We start from the raw sequence: 17,892 nt of genomic DNA, 5'->3' as shown, positions 1-17,892 counted from the left end.
CACCACCACCATTGGCTCTCTGGTCCAGAGGCAAGCCACCGCTTGGATCTCCACAGTCGCCGCCTGGTCGGTACTGTTCGCAGTCGAGGGAATGTTCCCAATGCTGTTCGCCGCTCAGCGACTGCTCCATGCGCAGTCCGCACCAGTCCCCATCACCCGCACCAGGTTGTTCTGACTGACAGGGGTTCCAGCCACCGCTCTGCCTCGAGGGACCGTAGACCTCGCGAGGGGAGCGGGCCCCGTCGAGACTGGGACAGACGGCATCGGAGGTCCTCATCTCTGAGAGGCTACCATAGCCCGTCGCAATACGGGCATCAACGCCATTCCCGTTCTTCATCTCACTCCAGGACCCTGCCACAGCACCGCTCCCACAGTCCCAGGCGTCGATCGCCGGCGTGGATCTGCCCGCCGGAACAGATTGCAGAGCAGCTGTTACTGGTGGTACCGCTCCTCCATGTCGGGATCAAGGTCTCATGGTCTGCACTGTTCCCGATGCCACCGCTCCTCCCAGTCCAGGGACAGCGGCAGGTTGTACGCCACCCCGTCCCTCCCTTCGTAGTTGTCAGTCGATGGGACAGGCTAGTCAATCTGAACAGTCTGCTCCGCTGGTGCCACAGCAGTGGCACTGGTCTCTTTGGCCAGCACCGTGGTACCAATGGGCCCCGTGGCCCCCGATGCAGCCCCTGGTGGGAGCTCGTTCGATGGCTGGAGCCTCGGAGAGACAGTCGGCCTCCCTTTCCCAGCCTCTCAGAAAGGAGTAAATGGGGCGTGCATCTTCGGATTCGTGCCCGGAAGGCGACCAAGTGGTGGGACCTCTGGTACTGGTCAGAGTACCGCACCTGCATCCTCATCCTCCCCTGATGAGGCGATTACGGTCCCTCCTTCCCCTGTTCCGCAGGAGGACTCTAAGGCTCACCAGCAACTATTGAAAAGGGTGGCATCGAGCCTCAACCTTCAGGCCGAGGAGGTGGAGGAACCCTCAGACTCCCTCTTCAGCGTCCTCTCGGCACCGGGCAGAGTGGCCCTCCCAGTCCATGAAGGGGTGGCAAAGATTTCAAATGCCTTGTGGCAAACCCCGGCTTCCTTGCCCCCCATCTCTAAAAGAGCGGAACGGAAGTACTTTGTGCCCACCAAGGGGCATGAATACCTGTACACCCACCCTGCCCCCAACTCCATGGTGGTCAAGTCGGTCAACCACAGGGGGAGGCAGGGCCAACCAGTCCCTACTCCGAAAAATAGACTCAAGGAGGCTGGACTTATTTGGGGGAGAGGTTTATTTATCTTCAGGTTTTCAGTTACAGGTGGCGAACCATCAGGCCCACCTGGGTCGGTATGAATTCAATTTGTGAGGCTCTCTGCCCAAATTTGAGGACTCCCTCCAGGAGCGTGACAAGGAGTTCAAAGCTCTGATGGAGGAGGGTACAGCAGATGCCAGGGCAACCCTGCAGGCAGCATCTGATCTGCAGATACGGCTGCAAGGTCTATGACCTCCACTGTGTCCATGAGGAGGGTGTTGTGGCTCCTGCTGCCTGGGCTGTCCAGTGAGGCGGAGAACTCCTTGCAGGACCTTCCGTTCAATGGCAAGGCCCTGTTTGCGAAACAGACGGATGTGAAATTGCACGGCCTGAAGGATTCCCGCACAACGCTTAAGACACTTGGTCTCTACATTCTGGCTCTGGCCAGGGTCAAGTTTAAGCCTCAGCAGGCTCCAATCCAGGCCACCCACTCTAAATACGAGCCCCCTTATAAAAAGTCACGGGACTATAAGAAACGCCCGCAGAGGCAGCCTCGGTCTGCCCCCCAGCTTGGGTTCTTCAAGGGCAAACAGGCAGGGAAATGTCAGTTTTGACGGGATGCCCGGGGGCGACTTACCAGTTCATACCAGGGATCCACCCGCAATAAAGTTTCCCTTCTCCAACCAGTTTTGTGCTTTTATCCTGGAGTAGTCGCGTCTGACTTTGGACTGTTGAGTCCTCAACACTGTCTCCGAGGGCTACACCATCCGGTTAACTTCTACCCCGCCCAACCACTCTCCGTCTCCATCCCTGGCGGACCCCTCTTAAAGGCTCTGCTCGAGCAGGAGGTGGGGCGGCTCCTTGGCTTAGGAGCGGTGGAAGTGGTGCCAGCGGAGTTTAAATGCAAAGGGTACTACTCCCACTATTTCCTTATCCCAAAGGCCAAAGGGGGGGGGGGGGGCTCAGGCCCATCCTGGACCTGCAAGGCCTGAACCAGTACATGGTAAAGCTCAAGTTCCACATGGTCTCTCTGGCCTCCATCATCCCCTCGAGGACCCGGGGACTGGTACGCCGCCCTCGATCTGCAGGACACGTACTTCCACATTCATATATTCGAGGGACACAGGCGCTTCTTCCATTTCATGGTGGAGTAGGAGCACTACCAATTTTTGGTCCTCCCGTTTGGCCTGTCCACTGCTCCCAGGGTATTCACAAAGTGCATGTCTGTGGTGGCGGCCTACTTCAAACATCATGGGGTTCAGATCTGCCCCTCTCTGGACGACTGGCTGGTCAAGGGCAGCTCCCGGTCACAGCAGCGGAATCACATGGCGCTCCTCCTGTCCACGTGCGCCACTCTGGGCCTGTTGGTAAGTGACACCAAGTCCACGTTAGTCCCGGTGCAGCACATAGAGTTTATTGGGGCAGTTCTGGATGTGACATCAGCCAGGGCCTCCCTCCCACCATACAGATTCAGGACCCTGAAAGGGCTCATCGACAGTCACAAGGTTCCCCGTGACCACAACCAGAGCGTGCCTCCAGCTCCTGGGTCACATGTCGGCATGCACATATGTGGTTCCCCACACCAGACTCAGGATGTGGCCCCTCCAGCTCTGGCTGGCCTCAGTGTTCTCCCAGTCCAGAGACAGGATGGACAAAATCTTCACTGTGCCCGAGCCGGTGATCGCCTCCCTACAATGGTAGTCCTCCCCAGGGAACATGCTCCATGGGGTCCCGTTCAGAGGCAAGCCCCCATCGGTGGAGCTGGTGACTGACGCATTGGACCTGGGGCAGGAAGCTCATGTGGGGAATGTTCAGACCAAAGATCTGTGGTCTGCACAGGACCTTGCCCTATATATAAATGTCAAGGAACTCAGGGCGGTCCAACTGGCATGTGTGGCCTTCCGCTCGCACCTGGAGGGCAGACTGGGCAGGATTCTCACAGACAACACGGCCTCTATGTTTTACATCAACAGGCAAGGCAGGGCCCACTCCTCTGCCCTCTGCCAGGAAGCCCTCGGGCTGTGGGACTTCTGTATAGCCCACGACATTTGCCTACAGGCCCACCACTTACTGGGTGCCCAGAACTCACGGGCAGATCGCCTGAGCCGAGACTTCTCTTCTCAGCATGAGTAGTCCCTACACCCAGAGGTGGTGCACAGGATTTTCCAAAAGTGGGGAATTCCCCCAGAGGACCTGTTCGCAACTCAGCAGAACCACCAGTGTCCCCGTTTCTGCTCCAGGGAGATGGGGATTGGGAGTAGGTGCCATCTCCAGTGCCTTCCTCCTATCCTGGTCAGGCCAGCTTCTCTATGCCTTTCACCTGATCCCGCTGATTGGCAAGGTCTTGGAGAAGATAAAAATGGACAGGGCCTGGGTCCTCCTGATTGCCCTGGTGTGGCCCAGGCAACAATGGTTAGGCCGGGAGGAAAGGACTTACTCAGCAGAGGTTCAGTGCGTCCTCTTGGAAAGCAGGCAACCCTCCACGCGCCAAGCCTACTTGGCGAAGTGGTCTCGATTTTCCCAGTGGGCCGCTGAGCGGGCCGTTTTGCCCGTGGCTGCTCCAATCCAACTCATTTTAGACTACCTTCTTCACCTTAGGGCCCAGGGCCCAGCGCCCTTGTCCGTCAAGGTGCACTTGGCAGCCATCTCGGCCTTCCACCCGCCAGTGCAGGGGCACATGGTATTCTCCCATGCCATGACTGGCCGATTCCTTAAGGGATTGGATCATCTCTTCCCGTATGTTAGGCCCCCAGTCCCGCAGTAGGACCTAAACTTGGTGCTGGCCCAGTTGACAGGTCCCCCTTTTGAGCCGCTAGCTACACGCTCCTGATTGCACCTCTCGTGGAAGGTAGCCTTCCTGGTGGCAGTCACGTCAGCGAGGCGGGTCTCAGAACTCAGGGCCCTGACCTCCGAGCCTGGTGTTCCATAAGGATAAGGTCCAGCTCCGCCCACACCCTTCATTCCTCCCTAAAGTGGTCTCCGCCTACCAAATGGGTCAGGACATCTTCCTGCTGGTCCTCTGCCCCAAGCCCAATACGTCCAGTGAGGAGCGCCGCCTCCACATGCTGGATGTGAGACGGGCTCTGGCCTTTTACCTGGAGTGGACTAAGCCATTCAGGAAGTCTTCGCAGCTGTTCATCGCCTCGGCTGAATGCATGAGGGGTCGGCCGATCTCCACTCAGCAGCTCTCCAAGTGGATCACCTCGTGTATCCGTACCTGTTATGATCTGGCGGGAATCTCCCCACCATCAATTGTGAGGGCACACTCGACTAGGATGCAAGCCTCATCAGCTGCCTTTTTAGCCCATATCCCCATTCAGGACATTTGCAGGGCTACCACATGGTCTTCTGTTCACATGTTCACCTCGCATTATGCGAGCATCTCCCGAAACAGGGAAGACGCCAAGTGCGGCAGGGTACGGCTCCGTCCCGAGAGTCTGTGAACTCCTACCCATCTCCGACAGATATAGCTTGGAATCACCTATTGTGGAATGCACATGAGCAGTCACTCGAAGAAGAAAAGATAGTTATCTTTTCTGTAACTGGTGTTCTTCGAGGTGTGTTGCTCATGTCCATTCCACATCCCGTCTTCCTTCCCCTCTGTCGGAGTTGTCTGGCAAGAAGAAACTGAGGGTGGGGGGAGTGTGCAGCAGCACCCCTTATACCACGCCATAGAGGCACCACTCCAGGGTTCATTAGGGGCGCTCCCCCATGGGTGCTGCTAGGGGAAAAACTTCTGGCACCAGTGCACGTGGCGAACATGCACACCTATTGTGCAATGAAAATGAGTAACACATCTCAAAGAATACCAGTTATGGAAAAGGTAACTGTCTTTTCTATAACCATAGATGCTCATAAAGTATGAAGGAGAAATATTTTATGCTCTTAAAGTACTGTATTTTCTGGCGTATAAGACTACTTTTTAACCCAGGAAAATCTTCTCAAAAGTCGGGGGTCGTCTTATACGCCGGGTGTCGTCTTATAGGGCGGGTGCTGAAACTTCCGAGCCGGACTGGAGAATCTGCGGTCGCCGCATATGGTGGGGGGAGCTCAAAAACGGCCGCGGCCGCATCCCCGCCCGATGACGAGGTGAGGGGGCGCCTCACCGGGAAGGTGTAAGTGAAGGGCGGAGCAAGCTGCAGGCGTCTGGGACGCCCGGGGTATGGAAAAAAGAGAGAGAGCGGCGCTGTGCCCAGAAAAACACACCTCTTTCACCCGTCTGGCTCGCCCTTGTATCCTATTACCGTACCTCCTTCTCTGCCTCTCAGATCTCGCTCCTGAGGACTGCAGTGAAGCAGCGCAGGCGCGCATGTGCGAGATCTGAGAGGCAGAGAAGGAGGTAATAGGATACAAGGGCGGGCCAGACGGGTGAAAGAGGCGTGTTTGCGCTACCGCTCTGATAGTCTTGGAGACAGGGAGGGCTGGGCAGGCAGGGAGAGCTGACCAATCCAAGCAGGCTTTGTATACAACAACCAGCCAATCGCCGGTAAGGTACATCGCTTGCCGTGATTGGCTGGTTGTTGTATACTGGGTACCACATACAGTACAGCACCAGTATCTGTACCTGTTCATACAGTATAGCACCAGTACATACAGTACAGTATACAAATGTCCAACAGTCAAAACCCCATCATGGCTCCACCAGCAAGAAGAAAGAAATATGAAGCCAGTTTAAAACTTAAAGTTGTAAACTTTGCCATGGAATATAATAACTGCGCTGCTGCAAGACAATATGGAGTAACAGAAAAGATGGTTCGGGACTGGAAAGCAAATGAAAAAGCATTAAAGAGTATGCCAAGGGGTAAGTGTGCATTAAGAAGAGGCACTCCACATTGGCCAGAACTCGAAAAACATGTAGCAGACATGGTGAATGAGCATCGCGAAAATGGTTATGTAGTGACACGAAATAAAATATATTTGTTTGCACTTCAGTGGGCCAAATCTAACCCAGATCACATCAACAGATTTAAGGCCACTGTATCCTGGTGTACTAGATTCATGGGAAGGCATAATATGGTACTGAGGCAAAAGATGAAAATTGCCCCAAAATTACCTGCAGATCTTGATAGCAAAGTAAATAGTTTCCATCGATACGTAATACAACAGCGCACTAAACATGGCTATGCGTTAAGTAGTATTGGAAATATGGATGAAACTCCAATGAATTTTGATATGGTTGGAAATAAAACTGTCCATCAAAAAGGTGAAAAAACAATTTTAATTAAAACAACAGGACATGAGAAGTCCAGTTTTACAGTGGTACTAGGATGCACAGCTGATGGCGCCAAACTGAGACCAATGATTATTTTTAAAAGAAAAACAATGCAGAAATTCAAGTTCCCTGTTGGTTGTTTTGTACATGTGAATGAAAAAGGCTGGATGGATGAAGAAGGGGTAAAGCTATGGCTTGATAATGTATGGAGCAGGCGACCAGGTGGACTTATTCAAAAATGTAGTCTACTGGCGTGGGATATGTTCAGGGCTCATTTAACTCCCAGCACCAAGCAAATGCTTGCAAGACTAAACACAGATGCGGCAGTTATTCCTGCAGGATTGACATCGTTGGTACAGCCACTGGATGTGTGCCTAAACAAGCCATTTAAAGATCGCATTCAAGAACAGTGGAATGAATGGATGGTTAGCGGCGAAAAGTCATTCACAAAAGGAGGAAACATGCGTGCTCCACAGTTGGATGTTTTGTGCAAGTTTGTCATAAAAGCCTGGAATGATATTGATGCAGAAACAGTAATCAAGTCTTTCAAGAAGTGTGGCATATCAAATTCATTAGATGGTATGGAGGACGACTACTTGTGGCAAGATGAAGAGGAAGCCGAAGCTGAGACCACACCATCTGATACGGAATTCGATCCATACGATGACTGCCTTACAAATGTATCACAAGATGTCATTGATGTACTTATGATATCAGATGACGAACAGGAGGATTTTGAAGGCTTTTAAAGGGAAACTGTCACGCCAGCAAAACCTGTAAAAATACCGTAGCTTGCAGTTATGATGGGCGTTGCTAACTCGCCAGGGACTTGCCCGGCACTTGCTCTCTCTCTCTTGTTTGTTATGTTCCTCCTATCATCATCAGTTCCAGTTTGGTTGACAGCTTAGAAAACAAACAGCATGGCAGCTCCCATGGGTTTATTGTTTTATCCTTCCTTTCAGCTTTAGAGTGAATTAGGAAAAGTTTAATCCACATGCACTGTTTTATGTTTACATGTTTGATGACAAACAGCCTTATGTTTATAAGTGACAGTTTTCCTGCTAAGTACCTGCATGTCATAAGCATTTGAATTAAAATTACCATATTGAAATCAAATCTGATGTTTTTTTTAATTTTTTTTTGGTGTGCGTTGGAAGAGGGGTAGTCTTATACGGCGAGTATATCCCAAACTCTATATTTTAACTGGAAAAGTTGGGGGTCGTCTTATACGCCCAGTCGCCTTATACGCTGGAAAATACGGTACTTCTCTAATAAGACTAAAAATAAATTGAACTGTATATAATGATTTGTAATATCTGCACTTTCTTCCACTCTTAAATGTACACATGTAACATTTTTCAATACTGTCTATACAGCATAATGTGTGATCATGTAAGGAAAGAACATTACACATAAGTGTAAGGAAGCTGAGTAAAAGATGCTGTTAGAATTTTAGTTCTGAAGTTCCTAATAAATTTCTTCTAAAGGAAAGAACATTAACAGGAAAATATATTAAATAAAAAGTGTAGCGGGGGAATGTAAGCAGAGCTACTGAAAAAAGTTTCATAGGAGATAAAATATCAGATAATCTGTGATGCACAAAACAGACATGTTTTACACACTATGCATGTTCATGGGAGGGGTATTATCCAATTGTGGCCAGGCCTAATTTTGCTTAGATTATAAGAGATGACAACTTCTCAACCCATGGAAGTAGAGTGGCTTTTTGTAGTTTTGTCTATTTAAGGCATGGAGTGAAATCCTGGTCTCATTGAAGTCAATAAGGATTTTGCTATTGACTTTGGTAGGGTCAGGATTTCACCCCGAAGAACAAGATTATAGGAGCAGAAATCAGTCCCACATCTCTCACGTGACACTGTGTAACACTGCCACCAGCCGCCAGACCAAACATCAATAAGTAAAATATTTAAAATAAAATCCTCATTGAAATGTATACATATGAAATCGTTAAGAGTAGCTAATGCTGTTACAAAGAAACAACAAATAATCACCTGACCAAATACTAACAGAGCTGAAATCTGCTTAGCTTTTATACTCAGCTCAGGCATACCCAAACCAGTAGGACCACCTGCCTTAAAGCATTCAAACATTTTTCCCCATTAGTGAAAGTTTAGTATGACTTGCAGAATTTATTCAACCCGGGATCCAGTTCTCCATTAGTAATAACATTATTTGAATTATTCATACAGTTGGTTTTCTATATTTGTTGAGCACTACACAGGTGACAGGCTAAACTGTTAAGGAGAGTCGAGCTACAAAAAAGGATCATGGTGAATAATGTTCATCATTATTAAGGATCAAACTATGTAGGAAGTTTCTAAAAACTCGCTATGAAAACTCTCTTGTGGTTGAGAGAGACCACTTAATCAAATATACACAAGTGTGGCCTTCTAAATAGGTGCCTTAGAGGACATTTTAGAGAATTGCTTCTTTCTGAAATTAACAAAATGAACAAACTGGTTGCTCTGTATGCTTTTTCTAAAGTTTCATAGCTTTATTTAAAAATTTATTTCAAACAGGCTATAAGTGGCATCAGTACTAGTACGACTTGTACTACATTTAGTGCTTAGATACTACAGTGATGGGCACAGTATAAATACTTAAAATAAATCGTGTTTTAAAAAAATTTTCTGAGCTCTCAGAGAGCCGAATTTAAAAAAGAAAACATTAAACACTCAAGTGAAAACTGAAGGAAAGGTCGGATGGTCTATTTTGGTCAAGGCATCTGAGTGGGACTAGGAAGACCTGGGTTATCTTCCTAGCTCTACCACAGGCATCTTATATTACCTGGGGCAAATTGCTCTAGTCTACTGCCTCATTTTCCCTATTTTTAAAATGGGTTTTATAATACATCCCTGCCTCACTCATGAGGATGAAGTCATTAATGTTTCAGACATTCAGATGCTATGGTGATAACTATAGTGAAAAAATCCAATCAATAAACATAAAATAATTAAAAAAGCAAACATTTTGGCCCAGATTCTCTCCTGTATTGAATCTGATTGAGGCAAGGGATGGGAAATCAGGGAGCCAGTCACAGGTCACTCTTGTAGCCCTGCCATAAATTAGAACATCTTAGGAGCATGTGCTTAAGTGTTTGGCTGGATCAGAGAATCATTTCAGGCCTCTTTTTGTATACCTTAACTATGTTATAATTGAGGAAGTCAGTTGTGTAAGGATGACAAATTATGTGGGTAGAGGGTGCCATTTTAAAATATTTAAATATTTTAAAATGCACCTAGTGTAGTAGAAGTAGTACTGTAGGAACATTGTTAGATATCTTTGCATAATGAGCACTCTTGTATTTTACAATATGGCTCTTTAAAATGTCAGTATTCTAGTTAGAGAAATGAATGCTATACACCATGAGGGGTGTTGCTTATGTTCTGCAGTGCTAGACCATGACTATTACAGTAGATAAGTTAGTGTTACGTGCTGAAACAAATGTGTTATTTTTTTAAAACTGTATTTCTAAAATTTAAACTGAAGTCCTGTGTTTCTTGGTAACTGACCCAGGCTTTTCTCTATCAAATACCACTTGCACAAAACGTATGCATTGGCACTTAAGAAAAATATAGTACAACAACTAAAACAGTGAAAAAATGTATGTTGATTTGCCTTTTTTCTTTGTGTGATGAAGATTTATGACTGAGTTTAAAAGAATTTCAAAAGCAGAAATAGTAAAATATTTAAGATATTTCCATAATTCCAAAACCAAAGTACTTTGAGATTTTCTGAATTTTCTCCCGTCTAAGAGTTTACTTTTATATTTTGAGCATGTAAGCATTTTTATATGGTGGGAGGTGCAGGAAAGGGGGTTCTAAAAGAGTCTGAGAAAGCACATTAAGCTGCACTATAGGACTCATACTGTGTTCATGTAGCAACTTAGTACAAGACAAGCTGGTGTACTTTGCATTCATGTCCTGGGTTGCTGCGCACTAACTCGCCATGTAGAAAAGTCTTATAAAAACTTTAAAAATATATCTTATGTGATGAAGTTACCATAAAAAGATTACTCTCTAAAAGGAATGCATTCATAATTGGTCTATGTCATGAAAAGAACTGCAACATATTATATGGTTTCCAGGAATGGGATTTGACAAAAACCTATTTTGTACTCAGTAAGTGACTCAGAACACGACTCATTAAGTGACACTTGTTTGGTCTATTTACATATAAATTCAGAGGTAAAAATATTTTGGACACTTTATGAATTTCATTAAAATGAGCAGCTTAGAAAATATTGATAGGGCAGCACTTTCAGTGGCTTCTTTTTCTCTTTTAGTTACTCAGGCATTAATTGCTGTTCAGAGGTGACTCAGTCTTTGTTTAAAGGATATAAAATTATTTCTCTTCACTCTTTTTTGATATTTAGGAGACAAATTAATTTGGAATATCGCACAATATAAGTTGTGGGATAGTACTTAAATTAACTAAGAGAATTTTTTTGAAACTTTAATCTAGAAAATGTTTCATAAAGAGCTAACCCCCTATGTAACTATGTCTAATTTTTGCAGGACTCTGATGAAGAGGACAGTGAGTTGGAGGCCATTAATAAGAAACTGATAAGCTCACAGGGTTTTCATAATTTTCGGCCTTATATACCTGAGGAGTTTGCTGACTTCAGTGTTTACAATGCTAGTCTGGAGAACAGAGAATGGTTTTCCACTAAAACAGACTTCATGAATTCTCGTGTCCTTGAGAAAGAGGTATCTCGCAGCCCCACCACTAGCAGTATTACTAGTGGCTACTTTTCGCACAGTGCCTCTAATGCTACACTGTCTGACATGCTTGTTCCCTGTAGTGATAGCACAGACCAGCTAGCCAATCAGATGAAGGATTTGGACTCCAGTGATCATTCAGGACCATGTCTTGCATATGATTTGAGATCTTTGAACAAGGAATTTCCAGAAAGGGGCTTAGCTAAAGATAAGATACACGTACCACCACTCAAAGAAAACAGTGCCTTAGCAAAAGAGATTCCACCATCCCTAAATACCACTGACAAAAACTCTGAGATGTTACATAGAGCTGGCTCTTGTTCAGGTTTAGATTCCTCAACTAGCAAAAACATGCGAGACAAAATTGAGTTTTCATCCCGGGAAGCAACAATTGAGCACACTTCAGATGTTCTCGAAGATCATTCATTTACAGAATTCATGGGTGTTGAAGATGGAAAGGACTTTGACCAGTCAGTAGATCCAAAGTTATGTTCCACTGGTTCCTCTAATGGAAGGAAAGAAATACCAACTGCTGGGGTGGACAGTGCCTCAGATTTATCACAAAACACTTACAAAGAGGGCATTCGCTTAGGCCAGCTGGAATCTGTGGCTGTGGGTTACCAGCTGTCAAATGCCATTGAAAACCCTCTGTTTTCTGTATTAGTAAAAGAGACTTCATACTGTCAGACATATCCTGATTCTTCCCTCAATGATTTTATTACAAAGAACCATTTAGATGTTTCTGACTCTGAAGATGGTGCTTCTGCAGACCAAGCCCACACGTTGCCTAGCTGGGTGACAGTGGGAGAACAAGTATGTGTAGGAAGTAATAAGACAGGCACAGTGAGATATATTGGACCAGTGGATTTTTCAGCTGGAATCTGGGTTGGAGTTGAACTAAGTGTTCAGTTGGGTAAGTAACCACAAATAAGGTACTGTGGGTTATAAATACAATCCTGTGACATAATGTAAGGTTACAGTGTTCTGGTGCCACAGCAGCCTCTGTTGGGCAAAAGGTATAGTTGCAGTGCCTCTCTGGCAGAATGTATTTTCTGGGTGGGGACATGAATTCTGAAGTGGTGCAGAATTACCCCAGGAGTAACTATAGTGTTGGGAAATACCAAACCAGTCAGGAAGCGGGGCTTTTTTATATACTTACCTTTCTTAGTGTTGTATATTACTGTTTAAGTTTACAGGTTTTTTTTTTTTTGAAGCGCTAATTTTTAAATGTTTTTGTTTTCACGGTTGTTTGAAACAAAGAACTATGTTCTACTTGCTTTATGCAGAGTATTTTCATACTTCAGGTCATACAAGCTGCCATTGGTTCTCCTTTGTTCCCATGTTTTTGTAGTTGGGCGAAGTTAAGGTAACTTAAACCTTTTAAAACTGTCAGCATTTGAAACAACCTTGTGTTGCCAATTGACTATCGGAACCAGCAGCTGAAGAGTTCAAATGTTTGTTTCTGCTGCTGTCTGTTATCTTTGCCAGAGATCACTTTTCATGAGAAAAATCGTAAGGAGAAGTGTTTAAAGTACTATTTTAAAACTCTTCTTTACCTTGATTTTATCAGTACAACTTTCATTTTAATATAAACATTGGAGCAGAAAGGGAACCAATGCTATTTGAGTGCAAAAGCTTTTTATAGAAATCACGTACAGACTTTTGAAGTTAGTGGGTTTTTAGAAAAATTAAAAAGCCAGGTTTTGGACTGGTGTTGGAACCTTTTTGAACAACAAACTGAATTTTGATTTTTTAAATATTCAAGTCTGATGTTGAAATATTTGTTTTTGTAAAGGGAATAAATGGTACCTAAGAGTTAGTGTGGGGAGTTGTCATTGCTCAGAATGCTTCACCACTCATGTGTTGCATACTTTTGCTCTCACCACTAAGAGCTTTAAGCTTGAGTACGCAGAGTATTTTCAGGATAATCACCACATATACATACTGTAACTGCACATGATGGCTAAGTATTGAAAATTAATGCCATATATTTATTTTCATTTAAGGGAAACATGATGGAACGGTAAAAGGTAGAGAGTACTTCCACTGCAAGCCACGACATGGTTTGTTTGTTCGTCCCGGGCGCCTCAGTAAAGCACCAGCTTCAACAAAGAGATGCAGTAGCACTTCACAATCTCAGGCATCCTCAAGTTTAGAGAAGCGAAAAAGTTCTGTACTTCAGGGGTCATCATGCTCTTCTAAAGCAGGAGAAGCACCCCTCTGTCAATCAGGAGATGCAGCGGCTTCTGCTTTTTCTAGGAAACAAGAGAACAGGAAGTCTTGGATTAAATAAGCCGTAGTATTTTTGCACTTGCTACACACATCAAAGTGTAGAAAACTTTATGGATTTTAAAAGTCGTTGTACAGTTCATCTGTCCATACTGAATGTGCATTCTGTAGAGTCATGGACTTAATTCTCTAATTTTTTATAAATATATATATATTATATATATATTAATGTGTATCTATAGTTAGTCTGCCAATAGGCAGATATGGCTGCACACTAAAACACAGTTAAAGCTGTTTTGTAGATACTTATGAGGTACTGGACTATTTGTTATACAGCAACTTGGGAGATGTATTTTAAACAAAAAAAAAAGAAAATATTTTATTTTGGGGAAAAAGGATGTAAAACCATATTTGAAAAAGCTACACTATGCTGTTCTTAATTACCAAAGAACTTGTATTAGACTGACACATTTGCTGTTTATATCTTGTTTTTATTGTAAACATTTGTTTTAACTATTAGCTTGGTGCCATGTTTCTTTTAGTCACTGGGCACCATGCTGCCTTATGTCCTGTGTTTAAGTACACTGAAATATCTGACTGCTTCATATATATATATTTTTGTCTTCCTAGAGGCCTGCCACTGTGGTGATTTGGCATTGTATTGAAAATACTATCAATGCCGAGCCTGTATGTTTGGAATTTCATATGCTAACCCAAGCCAGGCAGTTTGATTGCAGAAACAGTATTACTGCAAGGAAGTGAGGACAACATTTCCTTTAAAAATGGCTTTTAGGCAAATGGGGAAACAAAGCAGCAGTAATGGATCACGACTGCAAACCTTGCACTGTTATTTGCTGGTTATGATCAAGCTAAAATGGAACATTCTAAAATAATTGTAATCTTTAAAGTCTATTTTAATAATGGAAATGATGGAGTGATTTATCTACAGTGCTTGTGAGTTCTTGAGAAAGCTGTTCCACATGTAGATATTGTAGATGCCTGTACAATGTCCTGGATATTTGTAAAGTAACAAGTGGTAAAAATGAGTGAAATGAATGGCCTGCTGTACCTGTTTTTCTTTATTTCTTAGCCAAGTGAATGAGTGAGATACCTGGGACCTTACTGAAAAGCTGCTGTTATTTCTTTGATTTTGTGTATATTAAGCTGACTCTAGTGTTTTACTATTTACTGTAAAGAACTGTAATTTATATTCTATTTCTGCCATACTGTATTTAATTGGTACAGATATTTTGTGTTCTAGAATACAGACTGTTTATTTCAGATTTTAAAAAAGATTGTTTTGCTTGTATTTGACTTCAATACTGTATTTGAGGATTCATTATCAAAAACTAGGTTTAACAAGTTTGCTAGTTCATACTTTGGTGCTCCAGTGGGATATACTGTATGCATCTCTTGATAGATATACATGCTAAAAAGAGACTATACCTCTTAGGAGTGGAAGAGTGGACAGTATTAATCACTGATACCATTGACTGGCTCATGTAATATAGGGTTCAGTGATGACAGAATACAATGAATCTGACTGTGCCCAAATGTATGATTTGCTTTTTGGAAAAGAACATTCATAGAGCAACAGTTCACAGTATCGCTGTTCACCCAGAACTGATCAAGCTGTAACAGTGGAAGAAATTATCATGAGGATTGTAACTGAAGAATTCCTTTGTGGAAAAGTATTTTATCAAGGATAATAAGTGATCTTAGAACATATCCAATTGTTTATATCAAAACAATGTTTTAAATCTAAATTAAGAATATAAGTTAACAAAACTTTTTTTTTTTATTCTAAAAAGCTACAGTATTTGCCCCAAACAAATATTTGGGATCATTCGAAGACTAACATGGACATTATCTTATGGTAAAAATACAATGTTATTTTGGTTTACGATGGTGTTTAAACACGCACTCTTGTATTTATTCTAGGCCTTCATGAATACAAAATGTGCATTTACTTCAGATATTTTGGGGATAGGTTTGCTTGTGTTAATATGCAGCCTGTAAAGATATTGCACAAAAATAACAAACCAGTCAACCCTATCTGAATGCTATACATCCATTCAAGAACTATTTATACCATCGTGGTCTCTGTACTGACTAAAACTCCTGTGCTTCTGCTAAGTCTGTATGTTTCATAGACCCCAAGGCCAGAAGGGACTGTTCTCATAATCTAGTCTGACCCCCTGTATAACACAGGCCCCAGAACATGCCAAAATTAATTTTGAACAAGAGCATTTTTTTTTTTAAATTTAAATCTTGATTTAAAAATTGGTAGTGATGGAGAATCTACCACGACATGTGGAGATTGTTCCAGTGGTTAACTATCCTCACTGTTAATTTTTTTTTTATGCCTTATTTCCAGTTTGAATTGTCTAGCTTCAACTTATAGCCCTTGGATCTTGTTACACCTCACATTAATATGTCCTTTACCAAAATAGGTTAAGTGGAGAGAAGTGTTATCCAGTGGTCAGATCAGGGAAGTAAAAGTCGGGCCTCATATTTTATTCCTAAATATTGCTTATGCATGTCTGTAGACAAATCACTGAACCTTTCCATGCCTCATTTTCCCCATCTGTAAAGTTAGAATGATATCTAAACACTCAGATGCTTTGAGGCTTAATATCTAGCTGATGAACACCAGAGATTTCAGAAGAAACTTTTTATCAACTACAAATTCTTAACACAAACTACCTACACTCTTTTATTCAGATCCTGTAACAGAACTCTAAATATGTTTCCTAACCATTAAGAGTTCTTCCTTAAAATTTTTGTATAGTACCACCATCTTCTGCAGCACTTCATAATAATGTGTCCCAAACACACAACAGAATCCTTGCCACAAGGATCATGTGCATAAAAAAACACAAATAATACTGTACAATACAGGGCAGACCAAACTCACCTCAATGAGCTGGCTAATCCAGATAATAGTTTTAACCTTATTCAAGATCCTTCTAATATTTAATTAGATCATAAAGGGCCTTATCTTGATCTTTGGATTTAATGTGTGCGTTGTTGTTGTTCAACCTGTGCATTTTCTAAAGACTTCATAGGATGCTATTGTGTTTATGGCTTTTTCAGTTTATAAACAGGGTAGCTTTGTTAGGCCAAGTCTATGCTGTGGGGGCCATAGTGGCATAGGTTCAGCATTATAGCTATGCTACCATAAACCTGTAGTGTAGACAAAGCCTATAGCAATGAAAGGGGGTTTTCTGTCACTGCAGGAACACCATCTCCCCAACCGACAGTAGCTAGGTCAACAGAAGCATTCGTCTGTCAACCTAGCTGCCCCTACACCAGGGGTAAGATTGGTATAGCTATGGCACTCGGGTGTGGGTTTCACACCCCTTGACTGCTATACCTATGTCAAACTAAATTGTGTGTGTACACTAGGCCTTACGGTATATAGAGGTGAGTCATTCTAGATGCTTTGCTTCATGTGGTATCACCTATGTTTTATCTAACAAAGTACAAATACTCATAGAAATGTAAGGTTGGAAGGGGCTAAAGAGATAATCTAGTCCATCTCACCCAACCCTTCACACTGAGACAGGACCAATTTTTTTTTCTGCAATATTACTGTCTAGCCAGTTATCCTTCATTTTGAATTGGGCATTTGATCTGTCCTTCCTAAGTGTAGTACTTTGCACTTGTCTTTACTGAATTTAATTCGTCATAATTTAACTCTTTATTCTGTTCCCTATGATATAAATATTCACCAACAGAAAACTTCATTGTCGTTAAGTAGACTTGGCAGAATTTGATTTTTTTAATAACTTTGGATAATATTGATGCTTATTTTTAAGCATTTTTTTCAATTTTTATCAATTTAAATGTTTACTGTTGTTCAAAATTATGGGGGAGGCTCCTACACCTGCCCTGGCAGTGTCCTCACACTGGTGCCTCCCTATTCTTAAAATTAACACATGATAAAGCACACAGGCCAGCAGGAGGGGGTGGTTCCCCCCAGCCCTCTTCACCCAACTTAAATGGTGCCTCTGCTCCAGCTCCACTAACAGCAGCGTTACAACATATTTTATACACTTTAAGGTGGGATTCAAAAGTTTGCAAGCAACATTTTTCTTACTGTACCGACCTGTAAAATGTGATTATCCTTGATGGAAATATTTTTCATTGATTTGTGTGCGTGTGTACAGTGAAATCAACAACTGATAAAAATCTAAGCCTTCCAAGCCTAGCTCCAAGGTCACTATCAAAGACAAAAGATAAATTACCAATGACAAGTAAAAATAACCCACATATTGAGATTGAACATTATAAATTTAGTTTTCTTTTAAAAATAAGACCCAACACTTGCAAATGCACCAATAAACAGATTTTTCACTCAACAGCTGAATAACCTTGACAATGGATGCACATAGAACTGGCACTTCTGAAATGTATAGCCAAGCATGTAATTGCTACATACTGGAAATATACTTTCTTGGTATGTTTTAAA

At 43.1% G+C, this 17,892-nt stretch overlaps 1 protein-coding gene across 5 annotated transcripts in view; it reads left to right on the top strand.

The window, feature by feature from the left end:
* KIF13A (kinesin family member 13A) overlaps positions 1–14,474 on the top strand; it is a 205,435-nt gene extending 190,961 nt beyond the window's left edge. For all 5 annotated transcript variants that reach the window (XM_034762385.1, XM_034762382.1, XM_034762383.1 and 2 more), the window contains 2 exons: positions 10,986–12,102; positions 13,196–14,474. In XM_034762385.1, coding sequence (XP_034618276.1) covers positions 10,986–12,102; positions 13,196–13,482 — 1,404 coding nt within the window. In that variant the 3' untranslated portion in view covers positions 13,483–14,474. The remainder of the gene's footprint in view (positions 1–10,985; positions 12,103–13,195) is intronic.
* The last annotated feature ends 3,418 nt before the right edge of the window (positions 14,475–17,892 follow it).

This window comes from Trachemys scripta, chromosome 2, assembly GCF_013100865.1.
Source record: "Trachemys scripta elegans isolate TJP31775 chromosome 2, CAS_Tse_1.0, whole genome shotgun sequence".
NCBI classification, from domain to species: domain Eukaryota; kingdom Metazoa; phylum Chordata; order Testudines; family Emydidae; genus Trachemys; species Trachemys scripta.
This window is presented reverse-complemented; position numbering and strand designations above follow the sequence as displayed.